Source organism: Nilaparvata lugens, chromosome 2 (genome assembly GCF_014356525.2).
Source record: "Nilaparvata lugens isolate BPH chromosome 2, ASM1435652v1, whole genome shotgun sequence".
NCBI lineage: Eukaryota > Metazoa > Arthropoda > Insecta > Hemiptera > Delphacidae > Nilaparvata > Nilaparvata lugens.
Genome location: NC_052505.1, coordinates 78,202,221 through 78,229,274, shown reverse-complemented (window position 1 = coordinate 78,229,274; position 27,054 = coordinate 78,202,221). Strand labels below are relative to the sequence as shown.

General features: G+C 32.7%; 2 protein-coding genes across 2 annotated transcripts in view; one reads left to right on the top strand and one right to left on the bottom strand.

Moving 5' to 3' along the window:
* The window catches only part of LOC111045964 (COBW domain-containing protein 1), a 186,375-nt gene that overhangs the window by 86,280 nt on the left and 73,041 nt on the right, over positions 1 to 27,054 (top strand). The window lies entirely within an intron of this gene.
* Positions 867 to 20,582, bottom strand: LOC111045966 (retinol-binding protein pinta-like). The gene is made up of 7 exons (XM_039421807.1): positions 20,379 to 20,582; positions 17,001 to 17,148; positions 12,531 to 12,690; positions 8,811 to 9,066; positions 5,486 to 5,596; positions 3,062 to 3,167; positions 867 to 1,155 (listed from the first exon to the last, which is right to left on the bottom strand). Exons 2-7 carry the CDS (start codon positions 17,140 to 17,142, stop codon positions 1,001 to 1,003), a joined length of 930 nt encoding a protein of 309 aa, XP_039277741.1. The 5' UTR covers positions 17,143 to 17,148; positions 20,379 to 20,582; the 3' UTR covers positions 867 to 1,000.

Here is a 27,054-nt window from a genome sequence, read left to right as displayed (position 1 = left end):
CAAATGTTTTTCTGTGTAATTTTATTATTGATAGAAGAAACCTTAATTTATTGTCAAATTGAATAAAAATGTTGTCCTTGGTTATAATATATAATAGTAGTAATTAGCGCGTTGTGCTTGGTTGCACCTCTGCTCACTATAGCAGCCACAGCAGTCACTGTTACCAACTTCATTTGGATTTTGCTGCACTGTTGCTCCATATAACCTACTAAGTATTTTGCGTTGCCATGTTGCAAATCTGGAGTGCAGAAAAATTTTTCCCGCACTAGAGCGGAAAAGTGATTCTTTGCGTTCTGTAATCAGTGCAGCAATGGCCACTTTTCAACGTAACTGTAGGAAAATATTATTTTCTAAAGTTTCAATTGGGATTATTCGTACTCGCTCGGCCGGGCTGAGTGGGGATAGTTCCATAAGAGCTCAGGAAAATAGTATTTTTTACTGAACACTGATACTGACACTGATACCACGGAATAAAGAAGTTGAGTACTTCTTTAATCCTTCAAGTTAAGTACTTTTTTAAGTAAAGAAGTTCGTCTTGCTTTACTCCGTGCTGATACTGAATTGTAGGAATACAGCTCAATGAGCTTTCGGTTCACTTTCACGGAATATTGCTCCTTACTCTGTGCTCTGGTTTACTGTTCTGAGCGGCAAATGCTGTAATGACTCATCTATTGGCTATCAAATCGTGGGTGCTGTGTTTCTAATACAACATCTTATACTTTCATATATATTGGAAATGTTTGACGATAATTTCTTCATTCTGCTCAGTCATTCAACAATGGTTCACAACTCTCTTGTCTCCACATGAAAAAATATTGATTGCTGAATGATGAATGATTCTAGGGTTTGAAATGAAATTAAAGAGCGATAGGTCAGTCATTTATTCACCAATCTCCTTATAGAAAACATAGAACTATACAGATAAATTTTGTATTTACATAAAAAAAGTTTATTGACAATATTGATTAAATTTGTTTATTATAAAGTAAGTAGTCTTATACTAATCAATGGAGAGTTTTTTGAATGTGCCATCAACTCCGAAGAGCTGTGTGGGTTTGTAGTAACTTTTTGCGGGTCTCTTCTTTTCTTCTGTTTTTTGTGATCCTTCATTCAGAAACCAGTCTCGGTTGTCCTCAAGAAGTTTCTGCCAGTTCCCTGTTGGAAAAAACATGAAGAATTAATTGGATATTTTTATAATTTTCGGAATCGCTTTCATGATCCCATACTATACACTCGTTAAACTATGCAAAAGAATACTGGTATGACGATTGAGTGACAGAAAACTTATATCCGATATCCATTATCACTTATAATTTATTATTGTCCCATTATTCATGTAATTTGGTTCAAATTTATCTACAAAATCGTAGATTAATTAATTAGTCCACTGTTTTGAACTGTTTATTTGTCTAGTAGATGTGGCACGACTTGACAGGCCTTCAACTGAAAAGATCCTCCCTCAGTAGGCTCCTTCCATTTTTCAATATTGTACATTACTCAGTGAGATATCATAACCATGAAACAAAAATTACGATAGTATTTACCATGTAAATATGTTTTAATTCTTTTTTTTGCCTATCCGAGTTAATATTGCGGTGGAAATATTGTAACAGTTTGTGGTATTTAAAAACAATTTGTTTGTAAGGACTTGGTTGTGTTGGGCGCGATATTTTAGTATTTTTGCATAATGAATGAGAACAAATTAATCCACGAATAATATTTAGAGTCCACAGTACTAAATCGTTTCATAACCATTATAACCTATTTTAAAGGTGCGTACAGACTTGATCGCCACGAGCACGAGCATTTCGCGTATCATCAGCTAATGCTTATTGTATCTGCATTTTATAATTATTTTATTTTACTTATTTTTTAGACTTACAATTTACACAAATTCCAAATTTCTATTGTTTATATATTTGGACGGTAAATTTTTGTGAAATATTATAATGTGATACCATAACCTTATTCAGATTTGCTCATCAACTATCCTGTTTCTCTCCCAATCATTGTTTTACTATTAATACATTTTACTATTTGTTTCTGTACAGATACAATAATAATATATTATTTTAAGCAAATTTTTGGAACCAAGCAAAATATACTGTTTTGTGTAGTTGAGAAGTTGATATTGTGGTAATTATTCATATTGAATGAAAAATACTAAGAAATTGTCAAAAAACCACTGATTTATTGATAATAAGAAAGACCGGTTTCGGTTATTACACCATTGTCAATCTCTTAAAAAAAAGACTCTCTAAGAAATTTGACAATTTCTTAGTCTTTTTCATTCAACAACATATACTGTTTGTTTCTGTACAAAAAAAGGTATAATAAACATAGCATCAGCTAAAGAGAACTGCAATGCGCGTGTTCGTGGCGCGTAAATCTGTGCGTACCTTTAGGCAAGGTACTTACTACTTGCTACTTGCTACTTAGTAGTAAGTGTGGCTTGTTATGCCATGAAATCAATAGGTGTTTTAAAAAAATCATTTATGAATAGCTAGATAGTGGTGTTACAATTTCATCCATGTCGTTTTCACAAAATTTATTCTATTATTTATCATTTTCAAGAGTCAATATTATTAATTTGGAGGCGCTATATGATTATTGATAACTTTCGATATTGAGCCGTTTTCTGAAATAATTCATTCGATTCTCCTTGACCTATAGGATTCTGCGAAGTCTTTGTTGCTCATTCTCTCAAATCTTGAATCACAGAGTAGAGAACACTGGTTTATTTATTCCGTGCTTGAATATTTCCATAAGTTTTGCTCCTTTATTAGTCTGCTACTGTTGTATTCTTCACAATAAAAGCAGTTTTCGTATAGTCTTCGTTTACGCTCTTCTTCAAATTCCTGATAGTTTATTTTTTCTAAACAACCCATTCTACGAAAAACATATTTCTATCAACTTACTTCATTTTATTTACTGTATTATTCTTGCAAGTTAGAATTTCGAAAATGTCTTCGGACTTGTATTTGGAATTTCTGAATATCTTTCAATCGAAAATTATTAAAATGAATGTGGAACTTTGGAGCATTATTTAACTAAAACTCACTATTTAGGTTGTCAATGGTATCAGCCTGGCCGCCATACTCCTGTGGCAGGATCTCTCTGTCGATGTGCTTGTATAGTTCTGTGTGGTCACCGGAGAAAACGTGCAACTGCAGATAAAAAGAGAAGAAAATTATGCATCAAATGAAAATTATTTTATCATATTAGCAAATTTCGAAGACGACTTTGAAGCTGTTTCAAATCTGCTGATGAATCCCCTCGATAAGAACATCGGTTGTAATCTTAAAAGGTACTTAACTTGAAATAAAATCAATCATAGTACAGTACTTTAATAATGAAAGCGAATCACCCCGCTATTCCACAGAATCCAGTTTGAAAATTGAATCATCTCTACTGAACGGTGAACTTTACTCTATAAGTTTTCTGTAAATTCATTTCATAAAAATATAAAAACCTTTTGAAGGACCCCTTTTTCATTTTAATGAAATTGTCTTTACAACGCATCTTCTTTTGGATTGTTAGAATTATTGATTCATATCTTGGGCCCGGGCGAACAATATGACTTTATTTATGACTTTCCAAATTCATTTTATTTCCAGAAAGTACATTTTACAATATATTCCCTGAAAATTACTCCCTCCAATATGGAACAAGTCTGTGTTTAGAGGAGGAGTAAATACACCAATAGGCACAATACAAGAAAGAAAACGTTGACTTTCTACTGCTGTAGTTTACAAGCATAAGCTATTCAAACATATTTACATACAATAATACTAACACATAAAACAATTGAAAGGAATATAATCTCAAATTCTTAGCCAATAACAAAAGAAATACATTCAATAAACAAAAACTGATTGCTTCCTTTTTTTGTCACAGTTCTGGAAACTTTACCGATGTACTCAATGCAAATGCACTCATTTACACATTTAAAAACAATAATTTCTACATAATATATAATTATTAACATGAATAGGAGAATAATAATCACCTCTCATAACATACGACTCTATGGTACTTAGTATATATTATATATTCAGAGTATATATTAATTTGTATTACTTGTTCATTGACTTTTCAAAAAGACGTAATATTGATGCATCACTAGAACATTTAGAGGGAAGGATGAATCAATTTCCTGATATTGATAGGTACAATGAAGTACCCCATACAAGTTTACTATTAATTTAATGACTTGACAAAAATATCTTGTACATTGACTGTAAATATCCTGTATAGTTGTTATGTGCAGAAAATTCCATAAGTTCCATCAAATATGATATTTTTTAAATCGGACTAATCGCATTGACAAATAGTATTTCAACCAATAACGCAATATACACAAAGAGTAGGTTAATGACTATGGAATTCAAAACTTCACTCACAATAAACTAGAAATTCAATTTATCAGCCTTACAAGAAAAAATCGTCGGTTCAACAAGCGATAGTATGGCAGGCAATGCTGTTCAGTATACCTCTGGAATTAGTCAACTACTTTTCTGTTATGCAAGAAAATTGTCATATAATTGCGAGTTGAATGGAAAGCAATAGGTTACTCAGAGTAGGTAACGTCCAAAACTATAAATATTGTAGTTTCAAGGGAGTTATAAAACTTTTAGCAACCACAAGAACAGAAAACTATAGCAATTATGTTGTTGCAGCTCAGCCACTTTCTTGCTGTTATTACTTGATTACAAGTAGTTGTCCATCGACCTACTTTTATCGATATGAAAATGAACGTCCACTCACTCTCTGTAGGCTATCAATTGCACTTGATTATTCGACCTTACTTTTGAATTTCTCTCCGACGGATATTTCGTAAGTGTGAATGCTACTAAACTCATTATCGACAACAAATTTTTAGCGAGCTGTTAGTTTATGAAACCATGCTCGAGAGTTGGTATATATATTTTTGCTATGAGTATAGTCAAAGTTTTTGACTACTTTCAGCTACTATCCCACTTCAAAGTGGAATAAATCTTATGCCTGGCAAGTGGAATCTGAGAGCTGGCTCACCCACAAATCTGAAAGTAGAATTAGAATGGAATTTATATACCATTGTTGAGGAAATATAAACTATTCTACTTACTAACTTGATACAATTTTATACGTTTGAAGAATTTTTGTATCAACCTATAGCTTTCTACTCAACATCATTGCGACTTGAAAGTAATTTTCCGTTTGACTCAATTTCCCCATTAATACTCAATTAAATATTATCATCTGAATTATTTATACGTCAAAGTATGGAAGTTATTTTAAATAATTGTGTTGAATTGATACTTTATTCAGTGATATTGTATGCTCGATTAAATTTGTTAAGAATATCATCTACTCATAATGAGATTGAAATGTTTTATAAATATTATTGAATCTTGATTTGTTGGTTTCTTTTAACTGAAAAATGAATGAGATTTATATGTACAGTATATGTGTAATATCGCTGGTAATTATTACTCTTACTTACCCTCTTTGCAATCTTCTCTTTCAATAGAGGCTTGAACATATTGACTAACAGTTCTTGGAAATGTGGTACGTTGATAAAGTACAGTCCCTTAGGTCTACTAGGAATGGCATCCTGAAAAAACCAAATAGCTCGTTAAAATGATTGAAGATAATTCATTGGGAAATATAAGAAATCACAACAATGGCACTATTCACGATGAACCCTCACAAAATGGACGATAATTGTGAAATCATGCAATAGTAAATTAAATACGATCTTTATAGATTAAAGGTTTGTCTGTGAAATATCAATTTGCTTATTCAAAGTACGGTAGCTTAAGTACATTATTAAAAGTAAGTTTGCATAAGTGGCAAGCATGCGAACTTACTAATCAATTCAAAGCATAAGTTCAACAAGCTATTCTGTTTTCCATCAGGTTACTGTGAGAAACAAGAGTTCAAGAATCTATTGGACGAAGCGGAGCGGAACATGTACCTGAATCAGCACTTCTTGAGCACTTTCAAGTCTGTCTTATTTGGACCAAGATGTAGTTTTGGTGGAAGAATTGGCAAGAACATTGGAGGGTCTGGGACAATTCTTGAGAACAGAAATTCTTTTGAGAATACAGTACAATTGAATTTATTCTGAGTACTGTACTTTCATTTTCGTAAATCCTTGGTTTTGATTCCATAATAAGATAATATCGGGGCACCGAGCATCGCTCGTTATTTTTTCTTATTGATAAACATAACACAAACCTCTAAAATGATCGTTTTTATATTTTACAGCTTACGTCAGCTTATGAATTTCGGGGATGCGATATTTTGGTTTTCCACAGAATCACTCGCTCACATTTTACTATTCACAGATGACGAAAGTCTCAGCTGTTTCAGCCAAGGATGAATTATCCTTTTAATGTAGTTCAGCGAGTTTTCCCAAGGATGAGACCTAGTGTAATCGAATTTTTATATCATAAACCTACTATGTTCCAAATTTCGTGAAAATCGTTAGAGGCGTTTTCGAGATCCGTTGAACATGAATAACCATAAAACCAGATATAAAAATATATACAGAAATCGCTCGCTTAATATAATAGGATGTTAACAATCAAACAAGCAATTGCTTTCTCAGTCTATAAATCAGGGTAGAGTAGATTAGATTTTTGTGAGATTACCATCATGACATCCTGACAATATTGAATCTGTTTAAACTGCTTATTTCATAATAAGCTGCACGATAACATTTAATGTGATAGTTTCATCATTGATGTACTGTCAAGACTAGAATATCTTCACTCAAAACTATCTGGTTCAAAAAACATAAGTTTTTTTCCAGTCGACATAATACTGTTTCATATTAATTAGAAATAATATTCCAGCACATTATTGTTAATCCTTCAATTTTATTATGTGTACATTGCTAAACTTGGTAGTACATCATCGATGTACTGTCAAGACTAGAATCCCGTTACTCAAAATTATCTGGTTCAAACAATATCAGTTTTTTTCCAATCGACATAATACTGCTTCAAATCAACAAAAACTAATATTCTAGCACACTGTAGTAAATCCTTCAATTTCTATATGTGTGTATTGCTATGGGCGTTCTTCAAGCACCTCAATACCATAATTGCAGTAACTGTATGTTGCAGTATTGCATCGCGTTGCTAATCATCCTAGTTTTGATGCACATTTTGAAATTTCTATGCAGTTTTAGCCTCATCAGCTTCTGAGTCATTAGCGATATTTCGTGATCTCAGATCTTTATCATCAGGGTCAAGATTCAAGATGTACTTGTTAATTTCCTCTGTAATTGCATAGTACCGAAGGTGCAGTGCAATTATTGTTGATTTGAAGAGTGTATGCGTCTAAAAAAGAGTAAGTACTCTGCAACATGAAAATATCAATTTTTAGTAGCACGTTTGTGGTTATCATCGGCTAGAGAAACACTTTCTAAAACTTGCAAGGAAAACCGGTGACTCAGCTGCGTATCCCACTATTATTACTAGGCCGGTGTGATCCTGACCGAGTTAGCCTAACCTAGCACAGTTATCTCATGACGAGATGATGATATTTACATTCTTGTATTCAAGATAGAATTACCGGTCCATCAATAAATGGGCGCTCGCAATATAGACTGTACCAAACGCTCGATAACTCCTTGTAACTTAAGTTTTCAATATTTAATGCAGTTTCAATTAACTGATCAACCATTCTTTCATCGATGTACTAAAATCTTTACTACTTTATTTTTATTCAGGTATTAGGTGGGATTCAGGTATTCTTTTATAACATAGACTGCATAGATGCTATAATAATAATAATGACTAATTGATTGCACAGTGTTATTTATACAAAGTCACTGCATTGAAAGACGAAATAAAATCGTATAAAAATTATTATAAGTAAGGTATAAAGTTTATTAGATTTCTGTGCCATCTCAAGTTTTTGCCAAATCCAAGTTCAAATAAGCTCAACACCTAAAAATATAGAATTGCACATTTAAAATAGGTACTTTCGCACCATTTCATATCAGCGCCTATCAGCATTATTACTAAATGCAACAAATCAATAATATATTAGCTTATATTAGTCTATTTTCACATCATCAGCGAATATTTAAACCATCCATTCGTGTAAACACAATGCAATTATTAAGTTTTCTGCATTTCATTTGAATTTATTTTAACAGCTTGTATATCGCAATTTAAGAGGAAATAATCCAAGATTGGAAAAATGTTACATAGTGAACGTCAAATAATTTCAATCTGGACTCGTCGATAACTTTTACTAAAACATTTTGATTCATATCACTTTAATTTGAAATTATGTGAATAATAACTCGTTCAATTATCTGAAAAGGTGAAATATTGCTTATTCATTCATATACATAATATTTGGACAGTTTAAGACAAAATTAGGAAATTGAAGAAGCTTTGGGCAATAGCCTGTTTTTATTTTCCGACTACTGTATTTTTCACTCTATCTAATAAATAAATAAATATACACTGGTAGTTTGAGAAGCGATAAAAAATAATATCTTCCCTCTGGGCCTCTGGTTTGACTCATTTCTTGAGAAGGGGTATTCACCCACCAGCCCCCATAACCCTAAAATTTAAATAAAAATATAAATCTCAGTACCCTAATTACCTAAAACATAATTTTGTTGTGACAAAGTAATTTAAAAGGGTACTGAGATTTATATTTTTATTTTTATTAAAAGTAGTCCTAAAGAAAAAATACCCTAAAATTTACCCTATAACAAGTAGAATTTAACCCCATAAGCCTAAATAAAAGAAGAACCATCATAAAATACATGATATTAAAGAGAGAACTGTAGTTTATACCTGGCCGCAATAGACGAACTTCTTGATCATAGAGGGCATGACTTTGGTGAGATGCGACAGTGTGAGTCCCTTGACGTCGAAGATGACAACCTCGCCGCCCCACACTGACTCGTACTGCAGCCGCATGTCACTCGTTGCAAGCACTCGCTTGCAGAAGCTGGCGAACGAGAAGTCGGCCAGATTGTGGTTGGGAGTCAGCATTGCTACGTCCACACGGTAGCCCTCTTTTGTCAGGCTCGGCAGCGGGAAGAATTTGCTGCAATCCAAACAAATACAGCAGTCTGTGATAGGACTCAAGAAATAATACGAGCTGTTTAATAGATTAATTGTCACTTGTTCAATTGATAATTGGTTATTGATTATTCAAAATTGAACATTTAAAATTGAGAATTTAAAAACGATAATATTGATTGTAGATAATTAATAATTAATTGCTAACTTGATTCCGAATTTGCAGCCGAAAAACGTTCTGTAATTGCGTATGTCAACTTCTATTGGAATGGTTTTATTGTAAAATCATGATTATCCTATGATAATTATAATCATAATATTATTGATAATATTGTTAATTGACTAATTGATTACTTGTTTAATGAATTCGAAATTCGCTGTCAAAAAAACGTTCTGCATTTCAAAAATGCATTTATTGACTTGTATTGGAATAGTTTTATTTTAAAATAATGAGAATTGTTTCAAATACTGTGTAGATCATTTAGATGATTCTCCAATAAGATTGTAGTTTCAACTATATTTTGTCATGCTGTGCGACAAAATAATCTTCTACAACTCAGTAAAATATGTTTGTGTGCAGTTGGTATAGTTCTGTTGGAAAATCATCGGAATGGCTTTGATTTATTTGAAATTCGTTTTGGTTGAGCCTAGAATATTTCTTCACAATTTGAAATAACCATTTGGTAGGCCACAAAAGAATGATTTAATTTTAACATTGAAGGAAAACATATTTCATATGAATTACTTTCATATTTCATAAACTTTTTCGCAAATTATTATTTAATAATAAAAAATTCTATTAAAAAATCAAGAAATGAAAGAAATCTGGTTTAGAAATAAATTAACGAAGGATGTTTGGGAACGTTTCACATGGTTTTCAATTGAAACAATTTCAATAAATTAGATTGAAAAGAAACTGTAATAAGAAATTACTTCATGAAAATTGAATACAAAACTTCCCAATTCAACGCAAAATCCTAATTTAGTGAGAACCAAAGATAGCATTCTAGTTGTGTAGTAGTGGAAATACGAACCAATATAGATGGTTCATGTCAATTTAGCTTTTGTTTAGATTTAGTTTCCAGTTACTGTTATTGCGTGCCTCTGGTAATCTTCCGACAAGACTTCCTTATACATAAATGTCTCCTGAAATCCATAGAAGGTCTTTTCCGAAATGTAGGTCTACTGCACAAGGTCACGTGATAAGAAAAGCTGCTTTCATAGTTGTTTTCCTTTTCTTGTCCAATGCAAAAATGTTTGTTCGAGATTAGTATTTCGTGCACTCTAAATTCCTCATAATAATTGAACTATACTATTCAGACTCCAATACTCCTTTAGTACAATGCTTTAAAATATCGTCGAAGAAGTTAGATCTATGTTGTTGTTGATAGAAGGTCATTCTAGTATTTCTCTTAACATTTTTAACTAATTGAAACTTGACTTGGAACTTTTGTATCTCGGATATGCATTTTTCTGTTATTATTCCATATCAAAGGTTTCAGAACAACGTTTTTAATAGCACAAAGATTGAAGAGCGACAATAAATAGTGCTAAAGCTACTGTTCATGATTTTCCTCAATAATTTCTTATCATCAATTTCCGGAATCCTGAGTAACAAAAACTTAACTCATTATTTCCGTATCAAAAACGTTAGTTCTCATAACGTCTAATATCTCCTAATGTTATCCCATAAACTAATAATGTAGAATAGAACTATGTGATACTTAAATATGTAACAGTACCCGTGATACCATGGTACCCATTGGTCTTGCACCAATAACACCATAGTATAAGCTATCCTTTTTTCTATGGTATAAGACCACCATAGTACATAACCATCATACTAGAGAGATAAGTAGTACAGTTCTGACATATCAAAAACTAATTTCTGCTGTTTTCTTCCCCACTTACTTTATTACTAATGTGATAGTTATGTCCCGGCAAAATTTCAGTTCGCCCATAAATACTGCTGTTACTTATCATTAAACTTCTACTTCTAATATCAATTCCAATACTTGTTGTTCTTCAAATCATTCTACTACTCTAATTATGTCAATACAGATTCAAACACTTTTACATTCTACCAATCATCTTATTACTACTTCAGTACTTCTATTTTGATTTACATGCTTTTACTAATCATTCTACTTCTACTATTCATTCCAATATATTTGTACTTCTATCAACCATCTTTTTTATTGCGGATGATGCCTACCTCACATGATCTTTTTGCTTGTGCGTGTTTAATGGGATGAGATAAAAAAGATGGGATAATAATAAGATTATCTTACCACTTGTATCATTCCACCACTTCATCATGTTTTCTCTTCTTTTTTTGAAAGTGTATGCTAATTTTTTAGTTGAAATGTTTGCTAAATTTTTTGGTTTTATACAGTTACTTTTTTCTATTTTTCTCAAATTGGAGTGCTTACTGAATGCTCGTTGCTAGCGCACAAACTATGTTTTGCTGGCAACGCCAATATTATAATATTCGATTATTATTTAGTTTCAATGAAAGCTTTTGTGATTTTGTTTGTAAATTTCTAATGTATGAAACTGAATTTTGTTTTCCATGTATTTTTGAATTATTTATATGAATATGGCAATAAATTCTATTTTCACTTTCCTTGCCTTATTACCATAGGTAAGGAAAGTATTGCTTTCCGAAAAAAATTAAGGTACCCCAATTTCTATGAGTGTATGTGCGTCTGTGTACACGATATCTCATCTCCCAATTAACGGAATGACTTGGAATTTGGAACTTAAGGTCCTTACACTATAAGGATCCGACACGAACAATTAAGATCAAATACAATTCAAGATGGTGGCTAAAATGGCCAAAATGTTGTCAAAAACAGGGTTTTTCGCGATTTTCTCGAAAATGGCTCCAACCATTTTGATCAAATTCATACCTAAAATAGTCATTGATAAGCTATATCAACTGCCACAAGTCCCATATCTGTAAAAATTTCAGGAGCTCCACCCCATCTATGCAAAGTTTGATTTTAGATTTCCAATTATCAGGTCTCAGATATAATTCAAACGAAAAATTTCGAGTGGAAAAGATTGAGCATGAAAATCTCTTCAATTAATGTTCAGTAACATTTTCACCTACAATTAAAAATAAGCTTGAAATTCGAGAAAATGTGATTATCCATTTGCAAACTGTTGGCAACTGTTGATTCTATTGAATCATTCACTATGAAGAGATAGCAGACCTCGTGTGTCTCCAGCGTTATCCAGAGTTATTGCCCTGTCACCAGCTGGCTTAAATCTTTGAATAGTAGACTTTAGATGCGCGTGAACACTAGCGTCAGGTGATCAATTTTCATAATCGCAAGGAAAGTTGTGTGAGTGCGCCACACCAGATTTTTTTGATTTGATTTTTGATCCTTTTCATTTTCACAACTCTGTAATGAGATGATCTTACCTCTTCTATTTCCCTTTCTATTAGAATAACCAAAAAAGAAATTGAAGTGTTTTACTTACATAACTTTAGATCCGTTCCTGATTTCGGGACCACAGGGATCCCTGTCACCATAGAGCTCGGGCACCTCGGAGCGGGCAGTCAGGTAGGCATCCAGTTTGGCCTTAGCGCGCTCTACGCTCCCCTTGCAACCACACAGGAACGAAGTCAATGTGTCCTCGTCTACAACAACACAACATACACCATCACATTACACTCTGCCTTTCATAACTTCCCAATTGGAATACATTGTATTTTATAATTGTTACACCAAGACCAAGAATGATGACTCACGAATTTAGGCATCTGCACAGCATTCAAGGATACTCAAGACGAGATCACATAAAAAATGAAACAATCCGAAGTGAGTGCAATGTGCAACCACTAGCAGACATTATAAAACAATACAGATTGAAGTGGACAAATCACCTGTGTCCTATGTCTTCCACCACAAGCTTGGAAGTTGCAGTTGGATGGATAAAGAGACATCGAAAGACCGAGGAAGCGGTGGGCACCGGAACAGGCTTTACAAGCCTAGTCCATGATGGATGATGATAATGATGACGTGTTATAGTGAGGTCCACGTTAAGATGGCAGTGTTTGATTAGCAATTGTATTGCTATCCTTGTAGACACAAGGCTATCCTTCAACAAAGTGCACAGCGCTATCTCTTTCTCGCTTTGCTCTATTGCCAGATCGTCTTTTATCAATGTAGAATTAATAATTAATTAACAAAATATTTCATTTCAATTATGAAATTATTGAAAAATATAATGTCTTGCTTAATATTGCATCCGTTAACCGTTAATATTGCATCAATAAACCTGTATCAGCTACCGTCTATAGAAGGCATTGACAAGACAGAGGATCGGCAACGCTTTTCTCCTATCTCTCTTCACTTCCATTATAACGTGGACCTCACTATAGGTTAAACTTACCCCCGTATAAATCGGGAGTTATAAAAATGAATTATAGTAGAGCACCGATTATCCGGACGTCCGCTGGGTGATATAAAAATTGAAATCCATAAAAACTCAACCTATTTTGTAGCCTATTTCGAGTGGCTAATTGGTCCGCCGCAATCAAGTTGCAGTACAATAAAATATCCTTATGAATAAAATATTTATGTTACTGTACCTTATTGAATAATCACACAACATGATCTATTTTAACTAGAATGTGAATGGAAAATAAGTATACTCAAATAATATTACATCGACACGTAGTACCGTAGGGCAGAATGCAAAGTTTTAATCAAATCTACAATCGAGTGCTAAGGAAAAATAGAGTTAAAATCGATTATCCGGATTATCAGTTATGCGAACACTGCTATGCATCAATTAGTCCGGCGGATAATCAATGCTCCACTTTATGATCCTAGGAAAATTACAAGTTTGTTTTCTATTATTTTTTGTACTTGATTTGTATAATCTATTTGATTATCCATATTTCGTACTGTGGCTCCATCCCAATGCCTATATATAGTCTATGCCTATGAGTTAGTCATGCATCTCTTTAGAACCATCTTTCATACTGTGGCTCCAAGAACATCCATAGCGTTCCGTCCACAGACTGAATTCCAGCTTTTGTACTGTGGCTACATGTGTAAATGTCTATGATACCATGTATTTTCACAACACGGAATACTTCTTCAACTCTTTGCTAATGCCTATACAATGATTTTATTAGATTTTCCATATTTCGTATTGCGAAGCTCTTGCTAATGCCTGCATTCTATCAAGTTTTCCATCTTCTGTGCCTACTTTGGTTAATTTTCATTGCCTATAATATAAGTTTTCCCATTTTTGTATCGAGGTTCCTTTTATTTCAATTTGTAATCTTTCATCGCAACACAGGGTATGTCATTCTATTAATACAGACACGTAATTTTCATGTTCTTTTGTTATGAAAACGTAAGCCTTGTGCCATGGATATAATAAATAGATTGTTCATTCTATGCTTGTGCATAGGCCATCTGTGGATCTTGTGGAATTTGTATTACTGTCTCTACTGACATTAAGTCTTACTGTCTCTACTGTATTGCTTCAATAAGATGAATCTTATCAAATTTGTTATACGATTTTTAGTGACGATTGTTTTGCTTCGGGAGTTCCTAGGAGTTGCTTCAGTAAAAATAAATTCAAGCAATCATTTGGTTCTTCAGACTTGTTTTAATAGGGAACACACAAAAAACTAAAAACATCGAATATCTGTAGAACTGTGCCCCTTTATTCCGAAACTTGTAATCTATCATTTAGACTATGATTTAACGATAATTATCTCGATGATGTTTCAAGGTCATGATATAGGTTGGAAATTGAGTTAATAAAGTGTTGATCAATTTCTCTTACTATCAGATAACATCTTCAAAACAATAATTTTATCCAAGGTCATGAGAACGTCAATACTCTTCATTGTGCTTGTGTAATTCGCTTTGAAATTAGTAAGTTACACATTCATTAAAAAAATCTGTTGTAAATCGGGGTATCCCTTGCAACTTCTATCATTCAAAATGTTGATTAAATCTCTCTACGGAGATGCCATTACAATTAAAATTATATTCAAATTGACGTGAATTAGTCAAATGTTATCAATTATCAAGATCAACAACACAACAGTTTTTTCACAATTGTTATTGGGTCTAGCTCTACAAAGTGTCAAATTATCCATCTGATAAAGTTAGAAAAACTTTTTCACGAGATTTTGAAGTTCTACTATTTTTAAAACTAGTTTTTTAGTTGATGATTTTATTCACATTAGGCCTAGTGCTCTATTCTATCGGTACCAGTTTGCAAATTTGGCAATTACGGAAATGTGTTGAATAGTAGTAATTCCAGTACCTTTAAAAGATTTCAAGTTGATACTTGAGGCCTTCTCCATTTATATTTATTAACACTCATTCTCAGGATAGTTGACTACTTAGAAGTACAGTAATGTGGTCGATCTTGACCAGCGACAGTGTTGACTATCGATAGGAGATAGGAGACAACTATTCAAGGCCATCTTCAGTTTTGTTAAAAGCCGATTATTATCATTCACAAAAAAATAGAACAAAATTGATTCACAAAAAATGTAATTCAAAATTCAGTTTTCGATGAACATTTAGGATTTTTTTGTAATTTTTAAAACTGTTATTATTCTTTTTGTTATTAGTATGCATGAATTATTGCATTTGATAAACAAAGACTTTTCAAAACCGCCCAAATTTCTGTTCCAAAGGGGCTTTTAAATATGCCTGCTATCAGTAATCATGTATTTTACTATTTTGCATGCAAAAAATAACAAGAAGTTCAAACAGGTTTCTGCTTAAATCTGGTCCTTTCCGAATGTATACATACAGACTAATATTGATAACAGGCTACAATGAGATCCACCCTATAATGACAGTATTTGATTAATATTTGTGTTTCTATCCTTGTTTATCACTCGACAAAGCAGATTGTGCTATCCTTTTCTAGCTCCGCAACGTTACCATATCGTTTTTTAACATGTAGAAGTATAATTTATTAACAAAATATTTGATCTCAATAATGAAAATTGATTATTTAATTAGTGAAAAATAATAATACGTTCCCTTGACGAATAAATATATAATTGATTATTTGAAACTAGAATGAACAGTTGATATTACATTAGATATGCCGGTATCAGTTATCCACTATAGAAGGTAGTGGCAAGGCAGAGAATCGGCAACCCTGTTCTCCCATCTTTCTTCACTGCCATTATAACGTGAACCTCAATATAGTGACTGGTATGGAGCAGTATCTATGATCCTTAGTATATTTTATTTGAATAATTATAATTATCCATTTCTATAATAGGTACTATTGTACAATCAATTGGTCTCCTCTTTTTGGGCCTCTTCCTCTCTTTATCAGTGTAATGAAATTTTATAGTTCCATTATTCAATTATTAAAGTCATTCCCATTCTGAATTCATATATTTCAAAAATGAAAATATTCCTTATTAGGCGGAGTTAGGACTTCCAAGTCCTCATCAACACTCAACCTCGAGGTTTAAATATTCCTATCCTGTTGAAAAATAATGTGATTTCAATGCCAGTTATAAAATTTTGTCCAACTACATTTGAAACAAAATCTTTTCAAACGTTCTTCCATACAAAACTATTTATAATTCTATTTTTATGAGATAAATTATTTAACGACAATTTTTTCAAGTTTTAGCACCGGGAAAATTGAATTTTATGCCAATTTATTTGATAAAATTGTACCATACAGAATATGTACGCTTATTCTTCAATTTTACCCATTCAAATTCAACTTTCTTTTGTTTCCAAGCTTGCAATTTCATAATTTTCAACAAATTTATCTATTGTCAACAGTATCTTCATTGGTATCTCAAACCTCACTTATTGTCTTTGTAACTCTTCACAGGATAAGCGACTTCTGAACCAATTTGATATTGGAATTTTCTGGATTCTATTATTTTTTCATTAAAATTTATTATTAATATTATTAATTTTCATTGCTCACCCATATAGTGCGGTAGATGCGGCTGTTGATTCAACCAAAGCTTCAAGACACGAGCATCTGTCTTGAGCTGTTCCAAAGTGTTTTGGCTCATCTCAGACATTATCTTCTCCAACTGTTGCTCGTTTGGTCTCAGTAGCTTCATTTTGACCTGTAAACATAATTTGTTCCACATTATAAAGTGCAACTATTCAAATAATTGATTAGGCTTGGAATTTTATCAAGATTTAAAACCTATTTGCTCTAATTTTTCATATTCTAGTAATAGGAAAAAATGATGTTTTTTCAACTCTTATTACATTCAACTGTATTAATTTATTTCGAAATGAATTTGATAGTCTAGCATCTCTTATTCCTGATCACTAGTAAATTATTCCGTGGTGATATAAATATTCAAAAAATAACTGTTTTTGTTTTGTTGGTGGTCTTGCCCTCATATTATAATTTATATAAAAATGGTTAATAATTTAAGCATTTGTAATATAAAATATAGTATTAGTTATCAAATTATTTATTAAGTTAAGAATCATGCGCCTGCTACTCCCGTTGAAAGGGTGACCGCTTATTGAGCCAATTCCTCTGAATATGATTAATGCGTTGTAAAATCGCTTTCCGGTGGTTCGGAACCCACATAAAACTGTAGGTCCACTCATCTCTCATTCTTCTTCTTCTATATGCCGGCTCCGCGACGGAGATTGGCGATCATCAATGCAATTTGGATTCTATTGACTGCAGCTCGGAACAGAGATGTTGAGTCAATGTTGAACCACTCTCTCAGGTTCTTTAACCAGGATGTTTTCCTTCTTCCAGGCCGGCGTCTTCCTTCAATCTTGCCCTCCATTATCAAACAGCAGGAATCTGTACTTCTCATTGCGCATCACATGTCCAAAATACTGAAGCTTCTGACTCTTAATACAGTAAAGAACCTCCACTGTAGTCCCAATTCGTTCTAATACCTCAGAATTCCTCACCCTTTCTGTCCATGAAATACGAAGAATGCGCCGATACAACCACAGTTCAAACACCTGCAGCTTTGCCTCCATCTCTCATTATCATCCGTTTCATTAACCACGCACAAGCCTAAATCTCATGTGAGCATTACCCTCACCAAAAAATATGGTTATAGCTATATAATGATTACTTTTCAGCTTCAAAATATTGAAACATGTGGAAATAATATTGTGATGATGAGTGAAATGGAAATAATAGAGCATGTCATCAGACATACTTTGTCTATAACAATGATTTTTATTTGTATTTTATGGGTGACCATAGAAGTGTTTTTGATTCTGACACACTCATTAATTTTGATGCGAGCAGACACATTAAAATATTGATTACTTTTATAGTGTTTTAGTGTAGAAGAAGAAAATTGAAGTGTAATCACTTTTCGACCTCGTTAATGAAATTCTAGAAGTTTTTTGTAAATTACAATAGATTTGTTGCAATTGAATTATTGGAATCGAGTTATTGGAAAATAGTTTTATTGGAATAATTAGCAGTACCGATATCAGTTATTGAAGTATTCAGTTGAGTATATAAGTCCATTAATATCATATAGGTTTTAAACAAGGTAATTCATTACTTGCAATTGAATAAATTCACAAATTAACGGGAATTAAAGAACATATTTTCTTATATTGAAGAATTATTCAGTTTTTTATTATTAACCTATTCGAATATTGTATAAAAAAGATAGGCTACTTTCCTTGAACGTATTCAAATACCTATTCTCTCCAAATGTTCTTGTAAAATAACAAATCTTCTCGTAAAATTTTGAATAGATCATGATACTCCATTATATCTGATGCATATGATCTCTTACCATACCATAGCATTTTATAATTTCTTCATAATCAATATTGATTATCACAATTTAATTTTTACTTCTAAAGTTTCTATACATCTTCAACTGTTGTTGAATAATCCAAACTAAGTAAAAAATATCAAATTCACAACACTTCATTCAATTCTAATAATACATGACGGTTTTCTTCAAGTTTTTGGCTTCATTGCCACAATAATTTTTATAAACATGAAATTAGCCCACATTGTAGATGTGGATCCTGAAGTTTTTTTAAGTTCTAAAAAAAATGTTTCAAGTTCAAGGCTTATTGCAACAAAACTGTACCAAATAAAACAAAACAAAAAATATTGAAATATTCTTATATTTTTAATAAGTGATTAATTAGGAATTAATAACAAAAATAAGTGACGAAATGGAAAAAACAATAGAATTTTGATACAAACATTCAATATCATTTTCGAATAGATACTTTTCTTCATTGTACAATCATGCACAATACAGTCAATAGAATATAAAAACAAAACTATCTAAAATTCTGCTTTTATCAAATTTCGGAAAAATGATTGAAGCAATTAACTGATTGATAGGCCCTACCTGTTAATGTAGTGACCAATAATAATATCATGCACACTCAAACAATAGGAAAAGCAGGATTAAGACACAATCTTCTCCATTGTCTGTTTTTCAAATATTGAAAATTTCAACAATTAACAGTTTTATCAAACGATTTGAGTGAGTTTCGCCACCTGTTGAAGGACCAATCAAAGTATAGCTGAAGAATATTGGGTGCTGACTTAACTAAATTCTTCCAATTCAAAAGTTGTACTCATCTTAATTGGATAAAAAAATAAAAATTCCAATATTATTACAAAAATATTAATATAAAACTATTGCTCAACATAAATATGTAACTTGAAAAAAAACTATACAAGTCCAGAAGTTATCGCTTTTCTAAACCAAATGGAATATTATTAATATTCCAATATTATTAGTTTCATGGTATCGTTTGACTGAGTTTCACCAGTTGATGGACTATAGAAATAAAACAAAAATTGAAGAGAAAATGGAACTGGCAATCGAAAATTTCACCTCATCTAATATTAATGAAATTTACACTGTCTTCAGAAATGTTGTGGAACTTTTCCATGATTTTTGTGGATTTGACAATATTTGTGTAGTCACTTTCCACCTCGTCAATTAAATTCTAGAAGTTTTTGTAATTTACAGTAGACTTGAAGCAATTAAATTTCCCCTTCAATTGAATTATTGGAATCGAGTGAAATAATTCTATTGGAATAATTTTAGCAGTACCGGTATCAGTTATTGAAGTATTTAGTTGAGTATATAAGTCCATTAATATCATATAAGTCTCAAACAAGGTAATTCATTACTTGCAATAAATTTACAATGATTGATACACTGAGCCAAAATAAGACGTTTAAGTATTATTAAGTATTACTTAATAATGGACTTATAAAATATTATAAGTATATAATATATATTATAAGTTTATAATTATAAAATATAATAAGTAAATAAATAAGGTTTATTTGAGTCGTTTCACTGCGTCTCACCTGTTAATTTATTAACCAAACTAGTTGAATAATTCAGAGGTTGACAGCCGGTGGATGGCTGCTGAGACAACTTTGGGGTGGCGTTAGCTTCGCTGAGGTCAAATCGGTCCTAGTCCTCACTCGGGCAACGGTCTCCGCGACTCTGGAAGGCGGAGTGTCTGTCGACTCTCGGCTCGACCGCGCGGTCTCTCCTTCAGGGTTCCATCCCCCACCACCGGCCGTATGCTAGTCACTTGACACCGCGGGTCAACTACTAACCAACTATATTAATCTTACTATATCCAAAGTGTTAACACGTTTTTAGAGTGCAAATAATGCTCACATCAAATCCCCTGCGGAATGTTAATTTGATCTTGAAAATGAAATTCAAGGTGTTACCACCTTTTTAGAGTACTCACACCGAATTCTCTCCGGAATCCTTTGTCCACGTTATAATGGCAGTGGGGAAAGATAGGAGAACAGCCTTGCCTATGATTCTCCGCCTTGCTTTCTATAGAAGATAGGTGGTACCGGTATATCTGATGTAAGATTAACTTTTAATTCTTGTTTAAAATAATCAATTATATTTTATTCTTTATATGTTTTCCAATGATCAAATAATGAATTGTTATAATAAGGATTGAATATTTTGTGAATTGATTATATTTCTACATTGTTATAAAACGATCTGGCATCGTTGCGGAGCTGAAAAACGCTGTCAGCTTTGTCAAATGATAGGCAAGGATAACATCACCAATGTCAATCAAATACTGCCATTATAACGTGGACCTCATTATAGGTGAAGTTATATCTCAGCTCAGAAGCCAATATATTATTATTCTAATTGAAAATCCAATTTTGTGTGAAATTTTTAATGAGATATATGGAGGATAAGAGTTAATGTGACTTTATTAAGTAAATAATACTCACACTGAATCCTCTCTGGAATCCTTCTTAGGTTGTTGTATGATAACACAGTTTGGAGGTGGCAAATTTACCCAATGCAAACCGACTTCCTGATGAAATTATAGAAAATAGTTCCACGACGTAATGATTACGCGGCTTTGAAGTTGAGATCTATCTGCACTATAATAAGAATTGACAAGGTTTTATATTGTATACAGTTTGTACAATGTTTTTCGCGTTTCAAAAATGATATAATGTTCAATATAATCTACGGATCACTGCGGGTCACTGTTGTAAATAAATGATTTTGAGATACGATTCCTCGCCTCGAAAAAACGAACTGATGGTATGAGAACACAATTCACTCATTTATATAGTCTATGAAATTCTCCCCACATAACAACTAGTACTCCCTCAAAATTCCAGACTGCTATTAGGTCGGAAAACCCTTATCGGATCGAAAAATAAACTTAATCGAAGCACATCTACACCACTCAGCTATTCATCACTGGGAAAATCCTTTCTCGGATCAAAAACGGAACTCAACCGATTTGAATAATCGCTTTCAATTGAAGGAGTTTTGTAAATAAATGGAGCAACTTTTTTGTCTTTGTGCAACAAGGCGTTGGAATTTCCGTTAATTGCTTGTAGCAAGTTGCAGTATTCTTCTCTCTCTCTTTCCAGTTTTATAAGAATAAGAATCTGAATCTCTTCGAATTCCCAATAAAGAAATACTGTGTAGCAGATATATAGAAATTATCATACAGTTTATGCAATGCTAATACATTTTTTATCTGGGAAAATAGCTCAGAAACGAAACTTTCCATTTTCTCTTGTTTTGCAAAACCGAATACCTTCCTTTCTCACATGAACAAGTTTTGATTGCTATTCATCAATACTAATGAAGAAGATATATTATCGAATCTCATCTTCTTGGTAAAACCAGTCTTGTTTCTATTTCATTATCAGTTATTATTTATACACATAAATGTTTGTCGTTTATGAAGTGAACTTATTCATGAGAGGAAGTTGCTATCATTTTGACTCATATAACTTGACTTCGTTATTGTCAGGTAATGAGAAAAAATATTATTGTTGTGAAAAAATTGAACCTCTCAATCATCAGATAATTTGCAAGAGATATGAGAAGAGATTGTAAGATTGAAAACCTATGACAAACTATTCTAGGAGATGAAAAGATCATATCATTTTAGACCATAAATAGTTGATGTTTCAAGTGCAATGATTTTATGACAGTCGTGATGACAGTAGAAGCTAATAACCAATTATCTAATGCTTTCAATTAGAAATGAGTTATGATGTTCTAAAATGACTGCCAACAATAGACTAGTCAAATATTAATTTTATGCTTCTTATACGCTACTTTATACAGTTTTTTATTGCATATTCACAACTGAAATTTTTTATTTCCACTGGGCTTGTGCAGCTTCATTTCAATAAGCTTCAGAAGCAGTACTAACTTTATCATTGAAATGTTATCTAATTCATTCTTTAAATTTTCATTGCATTTGAGAATATGAAATAGAAACAGTAGCCCAGTCAACGAAGTGTTATAGAGGGAAAAGTTTGGAAGACAATTTTTGACCCCGCAGTTCTGTTTAGGGTAGTGAGGAGGTAAACATATCAAAAGTCCCCACCCCTACCCCCTGTGCTAAGGGGGTGGGAGTGGTTTAAAGTACCATTTTTTGGTTTCTCGCATATAACTCGAAAATTATGCATTTTAAAGACATTACTACTCCATAAGAAATTAAAGCTCACATAATTCCCTAAAATATTTATCTAACAACTTTTTCTATATCTCTTTCACTTTTCGAGATATCCGCTTTAAAAGATGTGACATTTTTGAAAAAACACATTTTCCTTCATTTTTCTGCTCTTATTGAATATCGATGGGAAAATCCATGCTGTTCATAAGCTTATAGAACACAATTTTTGGCTTCGCAGCTTTGTTAGGACCAGTTAGGGGGTGAACATATCAAAAGTCCCCATCCCTACCCCTTGTGCTAAAGGGATGAGGGTGGTTTAAAAGTTGCATTTTTTAATGTTTTGCTTACACGCTCATATCTTGAGAAAAATGTGTTCAACCGACATGACTAACTAACTATTCAGAAATAAAGCTTGATGAATTCTCTACAATATTTGTTCTGTTGTGATTTGTGATATCTCCAACAGTTTTCGAGATATACGCTCTTAAAAGTGTAAAATTGTTAAAATAGCAGCTTTCAATCCAATTTTATAGAGCATCAAATTCTCTTCAATTTTATGTGTAATTTTACAAATTTACGCACATCCCCAAATGTGCATGAATTTGTAAAATAGCACATAGAATTGAATAGAATTTGATGCTCTATAAGCTTATGAACAGCATGGATTTTTCCCATCGATATTCAAAAAGTTATAAGAGCAAAAATAGCAAAAAAATGAAGGAAAATGTGTGTTTTCAAAAATGTCACATCTTTTAGAGCGGATATCTCGAAAAGTGAGAGAGATATAGAAAAAGTTGTTTGATCAATATTGTAGGAAATTATGTGAGCTTCAATTTCTTATGGAATTGTCATGTCTGTAAAATGCATAATTTTCGAGGTTTATGCGAGAGACCAAAAAATGGTACCTTTGAACCACCCCCACCCCCTTAGCACAGGGGGTAGGGGTGGGGACTTTTGATATGTTTACCTCCTCACTACCCTAAACAGAACTGCGGGGTCAAAAATTGTCTTCCAAACTTTTTCCTATACTCTTTTTTGAGCATTCATTGCCTGGACTACTGTCTCGTAAAGATAATCATATTTCACACAATCTCATAGTTAATGTGTCCTCATTAAGACTCAAATCACTATTACAAGAAACAGCATAAATCAATTATCGATTTTTACAGGCATTTGGTTCATTTGTAGTTCTGTCAAATTCAATGACAACGAAGTTGGTTGTTTCGGCTTTAATCATTTATCAGTATTTGGAGTTTGGATTTGATTACTTGACTAGTTCAAGCATTGGTTGATTTGATTTATGTTATTGGTTAATGTGGATCCCGTTTTTTAATGGAACGGTTGTATCATGTATCTGCTCTATGTACTGACAACTGACATTGACACACATTAGCCGAGCCTGGGCGTAATGCTATATGTCCCACTGGCTTACAACCGGTTCCACTGAACTTTTCATTTCATTTCATTCAGCTTGCTTTATTAGCACCATCCTGACTCAACCAGTATCAGCACACTTTACTATTTACGTATTAGTCTTTATCATATTAGTAGTTCTGTGAACAGTAGACCTCACGCAGTATTCTCATCCACAAGTACCTGATGTCACTTGTTTTAAATGTTAACAAACTCAGTTCACGTTTGAATTTGTATTCCATATGATATAATTCATCCAGTTCCGTGATAATCTTTCTATCTGAAGAAAATTAATTTTTTTACAATCAAAAATATTATAATTTCTCCAGCATTATTTAGTTCATTTGTTTATTTTAAATCACCTATTAAATTAGTTTTTTTTTATTTGAGAATATTGATACTAATTGGCACGCATAATAATACCATGACTGCAAAACAAAATATTGAAACCAAAGACCTTAAAGCTGCGATTAGACCAAAGTTATTGTTGACGGTTGGCATTTCTCTTGATGTTTAAATGTTTAAATGTTTGAATGTTTAAATGTTTATATGTTGCGCATTTACGGCAAAACGCGGTAATAGATTTTCATGAAATTTGTTAGGTATGTTTCTTTTTTAATTGCGCGTCGACGTATTTAAGAATGTAAGACGTATATACAAGGTTTTTGGAAATTTTGCCTTTCAAGGATAATCTTTCAAAGAGGAAAAAGGAGCCTCCTTCATACGCCAATATTAGATTAAAAATCAGACTATAGAATTATTTATCATAAATCAGCTGACAAGTGATTACACAGATGTGTGGAGAAGCCAGTCTATTGCTGTATCTTCATAAGGCTATAGTTTGGCTATATCAGGTACTTGGGGGATACTGCGTGAGGTCTACTGTTCACAGAACTACTAGTTAACAAAATGTTAATAACTCAATCCTTATAGATTATATTAGATTGAACATAATTTATCATACGCATGCTGAAGATGTGTGTTTGTCAACTTCCGTTCAATCTAATAGAATCTATAAGGATCAAGTTATTAACATTTTGTTAATAACTTTGGTGTAGACCCAGCCAGAGAAAACTCCTATAATTAGGAGTATTCTGTGACCCAGCTTAAAGATACATACCTCTTTAAGGTCTTCGATTGAAACTATAAACCTTATACAAATACAGTAATAGACTGGCTTCTCCACACATCTGTGTAATGCGCATCATATAAACATTTAAACATTTAAACATTAAGAGAAATGCCAAACCGTCGACTTGAATCTTAGACCTCACTTCGCTCGGTCAATTATCATTCATTAGAAGATGGTTCATTTAGGTCGGTTTTTAATGTATTTTATTAGAGCCAGGGAATGATTTAATAGGAATTTGAAATTAATGTAAGATAGGAATAAGCTGCTACACAGATTGGACACTCTTGAATCATAGTTACTCCGTACTAACCACGTGTAGAGTGTGTGGGAGCCTTTCTCCTGCTTTGAAGGTGCGAACAGAACGAGTAGGTCGCGGTTTTGCTTTCAGTTTAGATTGATGCCACTTATCAGCTAGCAATAACAGAAACATCAGAATGTCATTGTGCTCGATCGCGATTGAGAATCAACAGCTGTTCTGTTCACTCTTAGGGTAGGCACTCACCAGTTAGTCAAGACAAGACTAGTCACGATTAGTCACAATGGCCCATATGATTCAAAACAGAGCAAATGCTCATGAGCAAAAGCATTGAGCATAAGGTTTTGCTCATGAGCAAAAGGTAGAAGCAAAAGCATTTGCTCATTTTGATATGAATAAGCTTTACCTAATACTCTTACCTTATGCTCCTGAACTCTGGAGCAAATGCTCACGTATTTTAAAGATTTTTCATCAGCTGATTCACTTTTGTAGCCTTACTTTGTTTTTATAGCTCACGGAAGCGCTAAATATGCAAGTAGGGTGCACCGCTTGTGTTTGCGTCGTCTGCTCTGTTTTCTATTTATGAATAGAGTTTTAGGTTAGTTGAGTTTAGAATTTTGAAATAATAGCGTGAAAAAATGTCATCTCTATAATAATCTTCAGCATATTCTCATAATATCAAGAGCCTTATTATAATTGTCTACACTCTCATCTTCTTAAATGCCTATTTCCTATTTTGTGATGGCTATCTTTATAACAGGTAAATTTTGTATTTATTCTTTTGTAGGAATAATGGTGATATATGTCATGGTTGAATCTAAAGAGTTTTATAGTTCTTAACTATTGGTTGTGATCGTATCTGGTATAGTTTTCTCTTCCTCATACGAATTAGTTGAGCCATTTTACTTTGAGCAAAAGGTGATAAGCTGCTCTAGACTAGACTCACCTTTTTTGAAGCATTTGCTTTAAAAGTTGAGCAAATGCTCAAGTTTATTCATACAATTTTTGAGCAAAAGCTTTTACTTTTGAGCAAATGCTCAAACTATTTTTTTGATGAGCATGAGCAAAAGGTTTTGCTCACGTTTATTCATAGAAAATGAAGCAAATGCTCCATATTTTAGAAGTATAAGCAAATGCTCAACTTTATGGCCCATTATGTTGCTTATGAAGCAACACACACCGATTAGTCATTGCAATAAGACATGTCTTCATAAGCAACTATGTGAAGTATTGTGACTAAACGTGTCTTGTCTTGTCTTGACT

Excerpts from the sequence above, each read along its gene's own strand:
- LOC111045966 (XM_039421807.1), bottom strand. The coding sequence starts at position 17,142 with ATGAAGCTACTGAGACCAAACGAGCAACAGTTGGAGAAGATAATGTCT. Across the intron at positions 12,691-17,000 it reads GCATCTACCGCACTATATGG|ACGAGGACACATTGACTTCG; the intron begins GTGAGCAATGAA and ends GTGTTGTTGTAG. Across the intron at positions 5,597-8,810 it reads AGTTCGTCTATTGCGGCCAG|GATGCCATTCCTAGTAGACC; the intron begins GTATAAACTACA and ends TGGTTTTTTCAG.